This window comes from Carya illinoinensis, chromosome 16 (assembly GCF_018687715.1).
Source record: "Carya illinoinensis cultivar Pawnee chromosome 16, C.illinoinensisPawnee_v1, whole genome shotgun sequence".
NCBI classification, from domain to species: Eukaryota; Viridiplantae; Streptophyta; class Magnoliopsida; order Fagales; family Juglandaceae; genus Carya; species Carya illinoinensis.
In genome coordinates this window covers 29,779,199-29,795,442 of record NC_056767.1, presented here as the reverse complement: position 1 = coordinate 29,795,442, position 16,244 = coordinate 29,779,199, and the positions used below count along the sequence as shown (strand labels likewise).

At 38.0% G+C, this 16,244-nt stretch overlaps 1 protein-coding gene across 1 annotated transcript; it reads right to left on the bottom strand.

Annotated features, from left to right (window-relative positions):
- Window positions 1-373: 373 nt before the first annotated feature.
- Window positions 374-12,023, bottom strand: LOC122299098 (FIP1[V]-like protein). Its single transcript, XM_043109029.1, has 9 exons — window positions 10,995-12,023; window positions 8,571-8,827; window positions 6,455-6,581; window positions 6,312-6,380; window positions 6,054-6,194; window positions 5,693-5,794; window positions 5,236-5,585; window positions 2,803-4,486; window positions 374-1,514 (listed from the first exon to the last, which is right to left on the bottom strand). Exons 1-9 carry the CDS (start codon window positions 11,898-11,900, stop codon window positions 951-953), a joined length of 4,200 nt encoding a protein of 1,399 aa, XP_042964963.1. The 5' UTR covers window positions 11,901-12,023; the 3' UTR covers window positions 374-950.
- Between the last annotated feature and the right edge of the window lie 4,221 nt (window positions 12,024-16,244).

Here is a 16,244-nt window from a genome sequence, read left to right as displayed (position 1 = left end):
CAAACGGATACAAAACAAAGTTTTCATTATTGCCATGTTTGATTGTATTAGTAGAAGAATTTTCCTTTTTAATTATTAGTTTTTTTTTTTTTTTTGGGTACAGATATTACAGTGAGACTACTATTTAGAAATTATTTAATACTATTTTAATACCATTCACAAATCATTTCAGATATTCTTTGTATCTAAACAGAATCTTAATTCTTCTTTCTGAATCCCCTCTGTATCTCAAATCATTTCAGATATTCTTTGTATCTAAACAGAATCTTAATTCTTCTTTCTGAATCCCCTCTGTATCTCTGTAGTTAAAAGGTGTAAGTTTCATCACATTGGAGGAACTCAACACATATACAAGGAATATATCTCTGAAAAGTGACTAAAACCATTGCTTTTTCTTGTTTCTTTATCTTCAAAATTTCGTAACTTTTCTTTTAAACTCACTAATTCGAGAAGTACAGAAGGAGCATCTACTTCAACTATCTATCTTTCTACAGCATAAAATGAATGCAAAAAGAATGTCAACCAATCGGAGATACAGAATTCAGATAGAGCTAAAAACTGCTGTTTTCTGCATCAGTTCTTCTATTCAAACATCTGCCACAACCAGCATATGCTGACATCACCAGCCTTGCCTCTTGGCTTCCCCAAAGATCAGATTTGCCACCTCCCGCAACCCATATTAACTCTGAGTCATACATTTTAAGAAATATAGCTAAATATAATTCTTTTTGCCACCATCAGTGATCAATTCAATGTTACATTCACCGGTATTTACACATGATATCAGAAGTATAGGGTGGCATCATGGTTACAAGATGTTACAACTATCGCAGAGATACGTGACCAACTCATGAACTGGCTAAGCTCTGTGATAAAGAATCAGGCCAAGACTTCGCTCTATACTGCAGGAGCAAATCAACAACAACAATACAGGTCCCTCGATTTCACATTTAGTTACTTATCCATCTTCTTTTCCGAGGCGGCCGCTCTTGTTTGATCTCTAAATCTTCAGAAGGCTCACTTTTGGAAGAAGGCAGTGCTTCACTCTCCATCTTCTTAGTTGTCGAGGACTCTTTCTCCCTTGGCATTGGAAGCTTAAACCGTTCACTTCGCTTTTTCAATTTCTCCACTGTATCAAGGTGCCTTTCCTCCAAAGGTTTTGTTTCAACATCTTTGCTTTCCAGATCAGAGACATCTTTTTCGTCAGTCAATGGATGTCGATTATCAACAGCCTCAACTGTCTTGGTAAATTCATCTGGAGGTTTGCTGGCTTCAATAGATGCACCATTGTTATTCCTATCAATCTCCTTGAATTTCAAGGAAGATGATGACCTACCGTTGATACTATAGTCCCTCTCAGTGTGGCTAGTCCATCGTTCCAACTTGGAGCGCCCTCTTTTTGAGTCATGCTGTTCATCTTCTGATGAAGCGTCTTCCCTATGTTTTCTGGACACACGACGATGCACTGGGATCTGATGGTCTGCATTCCCTTGATCACTGGACCCTTTCAAGCCCTATATAAAGACACGAACAAACTGAAGTTTCAACACTTCCTACCACATTTAAGTAGAACATTAATGAGAAACCAGAACAACCCAGCAGAGAAACTTCCTAAATTAACAAATGGGGGTCAAGTAACACATTCTCAGCCATAACTCAGGTTAATCAATTAAAGTCACAGGAGATGGCAATACGAAATGCCAATCAAAGATGGCAGTCTGACCAAGAGAAGCGAAGCAGTCTAAACCTCAAGAATGAGATCAAGTAATGAAAATCTAATCCGTATCAGAAAGTTGAAACTTAGTAGAACCATCTTAAAAAACATTGTTCCGTCGGATATATTCCATATAGTAACTAGGATCATGAATTATGGCCAACAAACAGTAACAACTGCAAGATACATTGGTCAAAGTTTCGTGACTAATTTTCTACATCGCTGCCAATTCCTCCCTATACATATTTTAAACATAAAATTTCCATATTATTACATTATTTATGACAAGTAACAGATTAGCTACTTACATTTGAGGTTCTTGCACATAACAACTCCCTCCGTAGTTGTAAGTAAAGGTGTGGCTTAAAATACAATGGAGGTAAAAAAAGATAATAACCTGGCCAATTCTCAAGATTTGGAAATTACCTCTTGGTGCACATCAGGATGCTCACTATTGAATTAGAAGAGAAGACATTCAATAATTCCAAAGCACTTGCCTAAGCAAGAATTATATAACAGTGCTCTTATTATTGATTTAGTTAAACTTATTTATTCACATGTTTTAAATTTCAGGCAATAACATTGCCAAATAACCGGCAAAACTAGGGCTGGTTAGCTCAACTTTACCTAGGAACTACACAATTTTGAAGTGACTAACAGGTAATGAGATCAATTTGTCACATTGAAAACACAATTTCAACTTTATTCCAAAATCTGAACAATGAAAACCCAGTGAACACATACTAAATCAAGCTTCAACAGTCAGATCCTTGAAGTAAGGCCGTCAACTGCAACCGCTCCACCTCCCTAGGCCCTTCCCCAAAACTCTAATAATCAGTATTCCAGAGAGAAAAAAAAAAAAAAGCAATAAGCTTCAGCCAAACTTTCCGGACAAGGGATTGAGCCAGATTTTCTTTTTTCCCATGGTGTTTTTTATTTGTATCAAATTCAAGTTTATGACCCACATTTCTTCCTGCTAAGACTTTGCCCAATAACTTGACTTATCTAAGAGAGAATTGCTCCCACCCCACCCCCCCGCCCCAATGTTCAAGGAATTATACATTCTTGTATCTAAACATGCTACATACCGTCTCATTAATTCGACCACTTTGGTCTTCTTGATGTCTCTTGGAAGAGCCAAAATCTTTGTGATCACCACCCTCATAGTCTTTATTCTTTCTTGTATTCTCTCTATGTTTTTTGTCACGTCCTCTTTGGCCATCAGAAGCATTAACTGCACGATCATTACGAGAACTAGACCTCTCTGGCCTGGATCTTTCATCATTACTAAATTGGTTTCCACGTGGATAAACATCATCACGTCCCCTGCGATGTGAACTTTCATTCTCAATTCGGTCCTTTCTCTTGGACTGTTCGCTGTGTCGGACCATGTCTTTTGATTGGTATTCTTTATCAGATCCTCTGTAATCATCCTTTGCCCTAGGATGGCTAATTAATGCTTTGTCCTCTAGACCACGCCCACCCCTTCCAGCAACCCGTCCTTCATCTCTTTCCCGCTTGGGGAGATAATCTTCATGAGACTGTTTTAACCGATGCCACTCCTCCCTCTCTCTCTGCCTTACACCCCTTTCTCTCTGCGACCAGATCTCATCTCTGTGCCCTACGGAGTGGTGATCATCAAGATTATCTCTATGTCTTAGCTGTTCATCTCTCTTTCGAGGGTCCAAAACTTCTTCCCTTTCTCGCTTTTGACGGCTAGTACTTTCCCTGTGGCCATGCAATATTTCTTCTTTGTCACCATGGTCCCTACTCAGATATTCCTCATCTTTCCTTCTCTTGCTATGGTAATCATCGACATTTTCATACCGAACCTTCAGACCATCATCTCTTTCCTTGTGGCGTGAACCAGCCTCCTTATCATACTGAACCCTATAGCTGCCATTATTTAACTGTTTTCTTGAATGTAGATATTCATCTTTCTCACTCCTCTCGCCATCTCTAACCTTATCCCTGTGTCTGGTTCCAATTTCATCACCGCGCTCCCTCTTCCTCATGTCTTCAGTTTTAATCCTTCTGTTATAAGGATCGTCATCTCTACGTCGCCAGGGTCCATCAGAATTGTCCCTCTCCTTTCGTCTGTTAAACCCATCAGATTTCACAGGCAATTGATGACCTGAGCTGGAATCCCACTCTCTGGAGGGGTAATCTTCTGTTCCTTTTACTACCATGTGATTCCTTTCCATCTCTTGTCTTCCATCACGGTTCTTTCTTCGGAGACCTAGTTCATTTTTGTCAAGGTGATTTTTCATCATGGTCTCCATGCGTTTTGAGTGTCCTTCTTGAATGGCTTCCTCCTCAGCCCCATCCCGCCACTTTGGATACTCTCTGCTGCTTCCTGATCTTGGTTTGTTATTTTCGCTACTTTCAGCCCTTGACTCCCCTGCATCATCAAATTCTTGGAGCGCAGGTTGTTGCACTTGAGAACTCAATTTCTGCTTCTTTACCAGTCCATCGCCAAGGTTGTCATCTCTGTCTAACGTATTCAAAGTCCTTTCATCTTTCTCTATTTCATCCTTGTCCATTACAGGGCTTCCATCAGCAAGCACAAGCACATCATCCCCAGCATCACTATGCTCAACACTCAACTCCCTGACATCCCTAACTGTGTCAGGAGATGATAATATCGGACTACGTTTACCATTCAAGCTATCAACTGATTCTTCCGTCTGGGTATCCTGAAATTTACCAGCACATGTACTTCGACTGGGAGTCATATGAGGGGATTTGTCAAGTTCTCTTCCCTGTGTCTGCCTGTATTCAAAAGGGGTATGTTATAAGCATTTCTTGAGTTCTGATGCTATGGTACAAGTTAAATTCGTGATAAAGGATAAATACAACATGAACTTAAGTACATCATAGTCAATAAACTTGTATCTATTTGAATGCCCAGGTAAATAGTTGAACAAAGCAGGTAAAAATTTGGGCAAACAAACTACACTATCAAAAGATATGCATGATAAAATTCTTTTTTGAAATTCTACAAACTACACTATCAAACTACACTATCAAACGATATGCATGATAAAATTCTACAATGCAAAGTACATACTGCTGACTGAAAGCTCCCAATGGAAAATACAGACACTAATTTCTTTCATTGATTAGACAGCATCCCCTTCTCTGAGCTGATAACTTTGAAAATATTTTAAATTTTCCTCTCAGATGATTGTATTTATTTTATACATATTCTCCATTACCACTAGATCTTCTTGAAGATCTATTATCATGCTTCTCTTATACAAAAGAGAAGATATTTCATTTTGCTTCTACACGCATTCACATGTTCAGACTGACACCCTCAGCTTGTGTGTAAAACGACGAGCAATTTATAGCATAAATTGGTCTGTCAAAACTTAACATGGAAAGAGAAGCATAATACAAAATGAAGATTTCAAATCCAATCCCAAGTAGAACACAAAAGTCCCATATTGTTCAGGATAACAGATAGGCTGGTTTTATAACATATATCTCAAAACACAGATTTCAAGACTGTTTCATACCTTTCATCATAAGGGGTGCCAAACTTCTCGCTAGGATAGACAGAAGTCGGCCTCCTAGAACCAGGATTCTGGGCTGGAGCATCTGGAGGAAAAGAAAATTTCCCTTCCCGATCAGGTAAATTATCAGCAACAGAAGACATTAATGTCATCCTTTTTCTATCAACCTGATCTCTCTTTCGACCATTGTAAGCCCGTGGAAAAGCATCAAAATCCCCACTGTCCACCTGGACGGCATCTTCTTTGGCTACATCACCTGCTCTAAAATCCTCTCTCGAGGAATCATTGTCTGGTGGTTCTAGGGCACCATTTACTGTGGAGGAATCATCATCTAAAGAGTCCTGCAAGACAATCTGTTCCCCCAATATTTGTCATTATCTACACTGCATATACATTATGAAACGAAGCATCCAATTACGCCATTAGATTACTGCACTTAAAGGTGGGTTTTATTTAATACCTCAATTATGGCATCTGAATCACGGATGCGAGGAGGTCGGGTGTCAATGGAAGGGAGACGTTCACCATTACCACCTTCCACCTGTATTGCTCTTCCAGTAGGCTGGTAGCCAAAGAAAAGAAAAATAAAATATTGAGCTTGGAAACTGACACCAGAAACTTTTTTTGCCTAAACTGTCAAAAGCTAGACATAAATAAGGTGCCAATTAGATAGGCCAAAAGAGAGGGAAAAAAAAAAAAAAAAAGAGGAGAAGGAGAAGAGAGGTACATGAAAAATGAAAATCGGAAACTAAACTGAGTGGCAGAAATTTAACTAAATAAATCATCCTGTAAAAAGTTAATGTCAAGACAGTTGCACATACAATAGGTGGGCGCAAACGAGCAGATCCTTTTGCTAAATCACTCTGTCCAACATCCAACTTTCCAAGATTTGCATTTTCAGCTGAAACATCATGAACACCAGTGGCAGCTACTAATTCCGGGGGTAAGTCTGGATCATACTCCTGGGGAAAAATAAAACCAATAAAAGATTTCTCCTTAGGGCCAGAACATGGGATAGAAACCAGGAATTCTATTTGCAAACCACAATAATTTCTTGAGATGAATAAGCATCTCATTACCTGCTCCGTTCGTACACTTTCATAAACCCGAATTTTGCTTTGCATAGTAGATTCCATGCGGAGTTGTTCCTGAACAATCAATATACAGGGACTTAGTTTTCATTTATGTAGTCAACAGTAGGACAAAAGATTGGTACGGTTACCAATTGCTTGCAATAATCTTTCCAGCTCTCCTCATTCAAACCGAAGTTGAAAAAGTCTGATGTATCGACACCAGGATATTTCCATGGTTTCTCCTCAAAACTATCAATGTCAACCTCAAATATAGTCCTGAAAATATTCAAGAGGGACAAATAAGAAAATTATAGTAAAAAACCAAACTTTGAAGATCAGTTATTTTGTAGCACCCTACTAATAAAAAAGGTATTTGTGGCAGCCTAATACAGTTATACTGAAATATGAAGAATATGGACAACATAATCCAAAATTGTTGAGAGAAAAGGAATTGCAACGAGAAAACTTGCCTCTTTTTTACACTTCCCACACCGCTGAACCAAAATGAAGCTCATATACTAGACACATGTGAAACTAACAAGTTTTTCAAGTAAACAGTTAACTCCATTTCAAAAGGGTCAAGAAAATTTGGCAATGAACAAACTCTTTTTTATTTCTTTTTTCCTTTCCACTCCTCCTGTCCACTAAGATTTGTTGGTATCCCTCGATTATAACAGTCTGAGAACTCTAAAACCTGATTATAAGATAATCCCCATTAAATTTAAAGACACCAAAATAAGGACCATTTATTAGCTGTCTCCTTCGCTGGCTCTTACGATTTTGTAGTAGAAAAACAGCATATTGGGTGGACCCCACCTATTGCAGATAGTGTAACATTATACCACTCAATTAGGGAAACATATCTGCTAAAAGAGACCAACAGACTAAAACCATCCACAGGATGTTGTGCTAGAGTGAACTAGAACAGAGAGGAAATAGCACCTACAATCTAGCTTCTTTAACAAGAACATAGATAGCTACCGAAACCAAAAAGGAGAGACACCGCGCCACAGAAAAAGAGCCACCTCTGAGGTTAGCTGGGATACAAGACACCATAAAACAGAAAAAGTACAAGTGCGAAATGGAGAAGTTGCAAAATCCAGACCTACAAGCATCAATGGTATCTTATAAAACCATTCACTGTTGGAAAAAATATCAAACACTATTGAGATAAGAAGCAACACACTGATTAACCTAAGCCTGCATGCTAATATCTAATAACACAACATTAGAACCAAAGAAGATTGCTCTAATGCACAGTCGCAGACTTTCTTTAGGTGGTCAACCTGCCTCCACCGCTAAATTAAGAACTCCACAGCATACCAAAAGTTTTTTTTTTTTTATAGGTAAATCCACAGCATACCAAAAGTTCACACAGCATCTGTCCTCATCATGCCCTCAACAGAGTCACTACTTTAAAGGACAGACTGTGAACAGTTATGAGAAACAAAAAAAATCCTTTAAGATACTCCATGGGTTGAAAATTAAGGGGAATAATCACTCAAATGAAGCTTGTCATTTCCTTCATTATTATGAGATAATTCCCTCCACCATGTGAAGATGGAAATCAGGTCATATTAAGATTTTCCGAAGCATTAGAGCTGCAGGGTGAGCAACATCTTTCTCCACTGTATCGTTGCACGCAGGACCTAAATTTTTGTCTATTTAGGATTTTTTTTTTCATAGGTAAAAGAGGTTTTATTGATCCACGTAAATTTTTATTTAGGATTAAATTAGATAAGCTGAAGTGTAAGTTTAATTTTGATAAGCATAATGACCAACCAAACTTATGACAAGCATCAAGCATAAGAGATGTTTGCAGACCACCAATCAAAATAATGTTTGAGATAATCCTCAATGTATATTTTATTTTTTTGATAAGCAATCCTCAATGTATATTATATGCATAATCTATCTTGAGAAGAGCTTGTTTATAGAGAAACAGCCTAGCAGCATTAGATATTATTTAGATGTGATAATACAGTTTTACAGATTTCTGTGAAGAAGTGCCAATCTGCCAATTAGACGTGTATTGTTTTGAGAGGCACCAAAGGCATAGATGTCAGAGGTAGACTCCCCTCACTTGTAAACATTCCAATCATCAATCATGTGTCCCCTAAGATTTTGATCCCAGAAGCTCCCACTAGAATGCAATGTTAATGAACCACCACTAACCACGGCCTTTCACATATCTAACAACACAGAGAACTGACAATAAAATATTACATATCAAGCAAACACCATATGCAACCAAATGAAAATTACTTGTGTGAAGGAAGTGTGAATTCCAGTCCACCCCCAAAACCTCTCCCTGCAGTGTTGTTACCCCAACCAGGCAACCCAAAACCCGAATGGAAACCTTTCTGCATTGAAGGCGCAGTTTTTATTCCCATTGGTCTCCAGTCACCTCTACCACGACCAGCAACAGGACCTGTGTTGGCAATCGGACGAACCTGACCTGGGGCTCCTCCAGGAATGGAGGTAGCTGCTCCATGCATCGGTGCTGCACCAGGTCTAACATACTGCATGTTGACAAATGTAAATCATAAGAATTTATAACCAGATATGGGAAAACAAACAGGTATAAGCTGAAAATCTTAAAAAATGCTTTAACAAACAAAGAGAATAGCTGCAGCTATGGCAGCTTCTTTCAAGTTCAGCATTCAAAGAAGTTAATTTTCACATTGTTATTTATGTTGAAATAAGATACAAGCCCACCAGGAAAGAGAAGAGTAAAAAGGGGGAAGATCAACCTTCCTAAGCATTAATTATTAGGATTCTAAACTTCCTAAGCATTACAATTTAAGATTCTAAAAAGTTCATATTATTCTTCAAGTTACAAACAGATGGCATAGTTCTGAAAAAAAAAAATTATAAGAAAATCTATTTTATTAAGACCTCAAAAAGAAGGTACAATGCAAATACACAAATAGAATTTTGAAAAGTTGAAAATATAAATAGTAATGAGAACAAAAGATAAGAACGAGATAGCTTTTGATAAGTACGAAAAAGATATAGTCTTAAGAGGTTATCACAAATAACATTTTCAAACCAAATGCCAAGATAAAAAGCAATAGCTGTAGATTAATATATTCTTTTCTCATAGCAGGAAAGAACATATGATACAATCAGGAGACATGAAAACCTAGAGATAACCACAGAATTAATCATTTGTCAGACCACAGGCTGGAGACAGTCACTGTAAAATGCCAAGCAAAGCTCAATCATTATAAAAACTGTTCTTCCACTTTTACACGATGAGCTTACAGCAACTTAGTGATCCATTAAGGCTATGTGCCATTATGAAGCACCCATGCTTTGGTATAAAGATCAGTAATTGTTACGGAATAATAACAGATCCCCAAATGCAAGAAACATTTCATACAAACTGGAACCAGCTTGAACTTTGGAATGCAACCAATGAGGCAGGCCAATAGAAATCAAGAGTATGGTAATTTGTGCTTGTCTTTAGCAACTATTTTATTTTAGGATAATAACAAGCAGAATTCTTTTTCGTGAGTGGGTTAGAGAATGGGGTGGTTTGTAGGGTGGAGTACTTGAGACACTTTGCAACTTTATTTTACATGTCAAAAGGAATTTTTCCCAGCTACATAATGTAACAATGGCATCCATAATTTCACCAGTGGTGTCCATGATTCCAGCAGTGGTGTCCACAACTCCAGCGGTGTACTTTTTACTGTTAATGTAGTATCCGGACTGCCCAGAAGAAAATTTAGTAGCTGGATTCATCATATCTCATAAAGTAAATACAACATGGAATCCAATAAACAGTCCTAACAAAAATTGCCCCTTCTCAACCATCCCATCCATGGCAATACCACTGTAAAAGATAAATGCAATATATCAACCAAGGCAACAAGGTATGCCTCATGTAAATTTATTGTCGCATAAACTACCTTCTTAGATGGTGATGATAAAAACAACGAAAATGATGATAAAGAAATTCAGGAATAAACAAGGCCGGCTTTGCGCTAAAAATTCACAACATTTAATCTCAAAGACTCTACAGATCGGTTATTTATTTATTGTGCCATTACTGCCATCAAAGGATTACTCAAGAGCTTTCCAACAGAATTATATTGGTTCTGCATAAGAAATATAGAACTCCGAACACTAGGCACTGAAATGAACAATATGAAGCATGGCACCTGCACCGCACAGAACTTTCACATAGAATTAAACACATTATTTATGTCATAGATTGAAGCACCCATTGACATCCATTTTAGGCCCGCGGGTAAGGTAATTTTTATAGGTAGGCGATTGGAAGCAAAATAAACCACTTCAAATTCTTCCGAAAATATGCAAATCTTGACATCACATCAGGGCTAGAAATTTCGTAAACCAGATGATTTTACCAGCCAGCTGGAAGCATCAACCTTTACTTTCAATAGCAATTGTCATATAATTTGCATTTCCATTATTCAAAGCCTGAAGAATACAATTTTTAAGGGCTCACTTCTTTCTACCTTTTTACAACACAACATATACGAAACTTATTGCCATAACGCAAATCCAAATCCAAGGCATAAATTTTCCCAACAATTCACAGCTTACAATAATTACAAGCCACAACAAACTCTATTTCCCATCAATTAATGGGAAAATACAGTAAATCCCATGTACACAGCATTTCACTATTTCCGGCAACAACATTTAGCAACTGACCTTAAACTGAGAATGAAATGGATGGTATCCATGATTGCTATATCCAATTTTTGGGGCTATGACGGCACCGCCCCCACCACTAACTTTTCCCACCTCGCCTGTCTCCTTCCTCTCTCCATCCGCCGCTGCCGTCTGCACGGAATCGTCGCCCCATTCCTGTGCCTCCATATCCTGATTCAGCTCCCCGTCCGCCACAATAACCAGCGGGTCCCCATCTTCATCATCATCATCATCGTCACCGACGACTCCTCCTCTCTCCATTGCCATGGGCCCATGGTTGTTATCATTCAACACTATCTGCAAATCGTCCTCGCTATCACTGTCCCAATCATTATCGGCAACCACGTCGTCTCCCCTAGAAGCTTCAAGATTAGCCGCCGGCGAGCCGGAGAGTCCCGGAATGATCGGCTCGGAACCCGCATCGTAAATTCCAGTATTACCCTCCTCGATATCGAAATTTATGTCCTTTTCCATCAAATCCCCAGCTGTGTCCCCAGCATAGTTCAAATCCTCCGGAGGATCCCTTTTCGGCAATCCAGCATCTCCTTTATCCAAAACCCTTGACCCAGTAGCTAAATCATCTTCCCTCACGTCGCCAGCCTTCAAATTCTGAGCCGAATCAGTCCCGGCGGGGGGCTCGAGTATGGGAGTGGGATCCGCAGGGCGGGGAGCTAGGGTTTGATCGGAGGGAAGATTGGGAGCAGCGGAATTGGAGCGGGGAGCCCCGTAGAGGATCTCGTTGCCGTCGCTACGGAGGTTGAGGTGAATCGGATGGTGGAGAGGTGGTGGGGAATGAGACGCCTGGCGAGGCTGCGGAGCCGCGGATGACGATGATGATGGTTGTGTCGAAGCAAAAGGTAGGAGCACGTCCGTATACAGATCTCCAAACTCATCGTCGTCTTCCATTAGAGAGACGGAGAGTTTTGGGAAGGGTTTTGAGGTTTGGGAGGCGAGTGGGCGAGCCAAGGAATGTGTCCCAATGCTAGTACGGCGTTTAATGTTTGCGTCCGTGTTTTGTGACTTTGTTAGTAAAACTTCTAAATAGATATAAGGTTTTGTTATATACAATTATGTATTAATTTATATATTAATATTGATTTATTTATATTTAAAATTTAAATTAATATTATTTTTAATAAAATTTACTTTTTGACTAATTCTTGAACTACATTATATAAATAATTTAAAAAGACTAGAATTTCCAAAAAAAGAAAAAAATTATTTGACTCTCTAGTCTTTTAAAGTTGTTTGGATAATGAGATGAGATAAAATAATTTTAAATTAAAGTTGAATAAAATATTATTAAAATATTATTTTTTAATATTATTATTATTTTAAAATTTAAAAATATTAAATTATTTATTATATTTTATATAAAAATTTGATAAAATTATAATGATGAAATAAGTTACGAGTATTTTTTAATGGAAATGGCCTCTTTCTCTTTGCAACAAAATTATTAGCATAAGCGAATGTAATACAATTTATTTATGAAGGTAGATATTTAATTTATAAAAATATCTCACAAAATATCTCACCAACTTAGCATGAAAAATTATTTTTACGATAAGAAAGAAAGATGCAGTGAGAGTGATCAATATCATCGATGGTTGCTTGGAGCAAGAATCAGCCCTATTTCTATACTGAAAGCATAACCAAATCAATAAAAATAGAAATATGGGAGTTGGCACATAACATTTTCATTTCCCGTAATATTATTTACTATACTAGTTTATGAACTCTATTTTCTAGAAATATTTTCTTGAATTTATTACTTAATTATCAAAAATTCTATTCGGGTGCTTCTTCTTTTTTTGAGAGAGAGAGAACCAGAATTTTATTTATAAGCATCAACAAAATGAGTGAATATATTGAGGAATCTCTTTTTCTTTTTTCTTTTTTCTTTTCTTGAAATAAACCTCAAGAGTCAAAACTTTTATTAATAGAATCATTGAATACAATGCCTATCTTGTTCTAGACTATGTGCTATACAAGCTGGAACCTCTTCTACACATACTTTTTCCTCATCAAATCTTAAGGCAACCTTTGTCAAAATATGTGCTACCGTGTTCTTTTCTCTAAAGTCAAATTGTAAACTCTAGTTTTGTCTATTTATCAAAACTTTCCTAATATCTTCAATTAAGTGACCTATAGTAAACAAATTCTCTTTTTCACCACCTCTATGGTTGCCTTTGCATTTCCTTTGAAGATAACTTTATGCACATTGAGCTCACTGCACACCTGCATTACCTTCAAAAGAGCAAGGTATTCTGCTACTTCTGCCGACTGGACATACCTTCTGCTGTCACAAACTGCAAGTAATGCATCTCCATTCTCATCTCTCATAATCACCCCCATCCCCATCTTCCTCATCTTAATATCAAAAGAGGCGTCCCAATTTACCTTAACAAACTCTGCAGCAGGTTTAACCCATGCTGCCAAATTGTCTATTCTAGATACCAGCTGAAGTTCTACCCCTTGCCTTTTGTTTGCCTGCTTGAATTCCACTAGAGATTCAGATGCTAATACTAACAATCTTCGTGGGCAACTGACTCTGTTCTCAAAAACAAATGTATTCCTTCTCAACCAAACTTTCTTAATTCAGACAGCCACTTCTTCTGGCTTATCTTAATCAAGATCCTCTACCAGTTTTTCCCATAACGCCATAAACTCCCTTCCATCCCTTTTCTACTTGTGTAAACCACTTAAACTATTAGCCCATACCTCATTTGCTGCTTGACATTCTCAAAGCACATGCAAAATGATTCTTCCTCTCTAAGACATATAAGACAGTAAGGGTCCTCCACTATCTTCTTCTGGTACAGGTTTTTTCTTGTAGGAAGCAATTCATCAGCTGCCTTCCACAGAAAAATCTTAACCATGTTGGGCACTTCAAGCTCCCATATCCTCCGCCATCTAATATCTGCTCCCCTCTCCTTGGATGTTTCCCCTAACCCTCTTCTTCTTCTATCAAGCTGCAAGAAATAGGTACTTCTCACATTAAAGTTTCCCTTCTTTGATGGCCTCTATATTTTCTTATCTTCAGCCTTGCCTTTGCTAAGAGGAATGCTTAGAATCTACCTTGCTTCTTCTTCCTCAAAAATAGTCTTTACCTTATCTTCATTCCATTCTTCTTTTCTCTATCCCAATAACTCTTCTACTTTAGAATCTATTCTGAGAATAGAAACTGGTGACTGGACTGAGTAAGAAGTAGGAGTACTCAACCATTTATGACCCCAAAATGTTTATCTTTTTTCCACCCCCCACCCTCCATCTCATCCTTTCCTTGATCAAGTCCCTTGCCCCCCAAATGCTTCTCCAAATCAAAGAGGGTTTAGTGCCAAGCTTAACATCCAGAAAATTAGAGTGCTTAAAATATTTTTCTCTGTATATTATTGAAACCATAGAATTAGGGAACTGAATGAGCCTCCAACCTTGCTTACCTAGTAAAGCTAAATTGAAGCATCCCAAATCCCTTAATCCCAAACCTCCCTTCCCTTTCTATCTAGCCATCTTTTCCCACTTTCTTCACTGAATTCCCCCTTCCTTTTGATGCTTCTTCCACCAGAACTTCAAAAACATACTATTAATGTCATTACATAGTCTGATGGGTAGCTTAAATACACTCATAGTGTATGTGGGCATTGCCTGCAGCACAGCTTTGATCATCATTTCTTTGCCTGCTTGTGACTAGAAGTTATTCTTCCAACTCGATATCCTATGCCATATTTTTTCTTTTAATACTCTAAAGGTGTTGAACTTTGATCTTCCTACTACTGTAGAGAGACCAAGATACCTCTCGTAACTACCACAAGCTACTGAGTCACCTGCTGAAAGGATGCTATTCTTCACCACCAAAGGGGTATTGGTACTGAAAAATATATAAGTTTTTTCTTTATTCAGAAACTACCCAGATGCCTTTTCGTACACCTTTAGAATCCCTTGCCTCTTATGCCATTCTTCAATAGAAGCTCTACCAAACAGTATGCAATCATCTGCAAATAATAAATGGTTTATAGAGTAACCACCCCGTGACACTTGTACCCCTCTTATACTCCCCATTCTAACAAATTGGTCAAGCAGACAACTGAGCCCTTCAACACATAAAATGAAAATGTAGGGTGATAGAGAGGCACCTTATCTTAAGCCCTTTGATGGTCTGATCCTCTCACCAGGCTGCCCATTAATTATAACCAAATAGGTTAAAGAGATAACACACTTCATTATGAGATTAATCCACCTCTCACAGAACCCAAGTTTTTTCTTAACAGCCTCCAAAAACGCCCACTCAATATGATCATAGGCTTTTGAAATGTCTAGTTTAACTGCTATGTTCCTTCTTTTCCCTTCTTTCTATTTTTCATGGAATGAATAAACTCATAGGCTATCATAATGTTATCTGAGATAAGTCTTTCAGGTAAAAAAGCACACTGTGTAGGGGCTATAATCTCAGACAAAACTTTTTTAAATATGTTGATAATTGTTTTTTAAATTAGTTTGTACAAAATATTACACAAACTAATTGGCCTATAATGACTCGCCAATTTAGGCTCTTTAACCTTAGGTATCAACACTATAAACATATAGTTGAGAGAGGGATTCCAAGTATTACCATTGAGCACTGACAAAACAGCATCACAGATCTCATCTGCTACTTGATTCTAATGATTCTGGTAGAAGCAAGCAACAAATCCGTCTGGTCCAGGTGACTTCAAAGGGGATATTTGTCGCATAGCCACTTCTATCTTTATTCTGGAAAAATTCTTTAGTAGCATCCCATTCATTTCCCTTGTCACCCTTGGCTCCATGCCACTCAAACAGTCTGCCAAGTTTGCATTAGAAGGGTTAGTAGAGCTAAACAGCCCCTCGAAATAATGACTGGAAGTTCTTTCAATCTTCCTACTCTCCCTAACCACTCTGTTATGCTCATTGATAACCTACCTTATTGTGTTTTTCTTCCTTCTTATATTTGCACATACATGAAAATATTTTATATTTTTATCCCCAAGCTTGTACCAATTAACCTTGGCCCTCTGTCTCCACCTAATGTCCTCCTTCTCCAATAGTATACTCAGCTCATCTTTTACTTTTCTTATCTCAGTGACATTCTGCTAACTTTCATCAGCCTGTAACTATTGTAATTGTGCTATTTTTTCCTCAACATCCCTTTCTCCCCCTCTTCTTCTATCTATTCCACCTCAGCAAAGCCTTCTTGCTGTCATTCAACAATTCTTCAACTTTTTCCAGAGG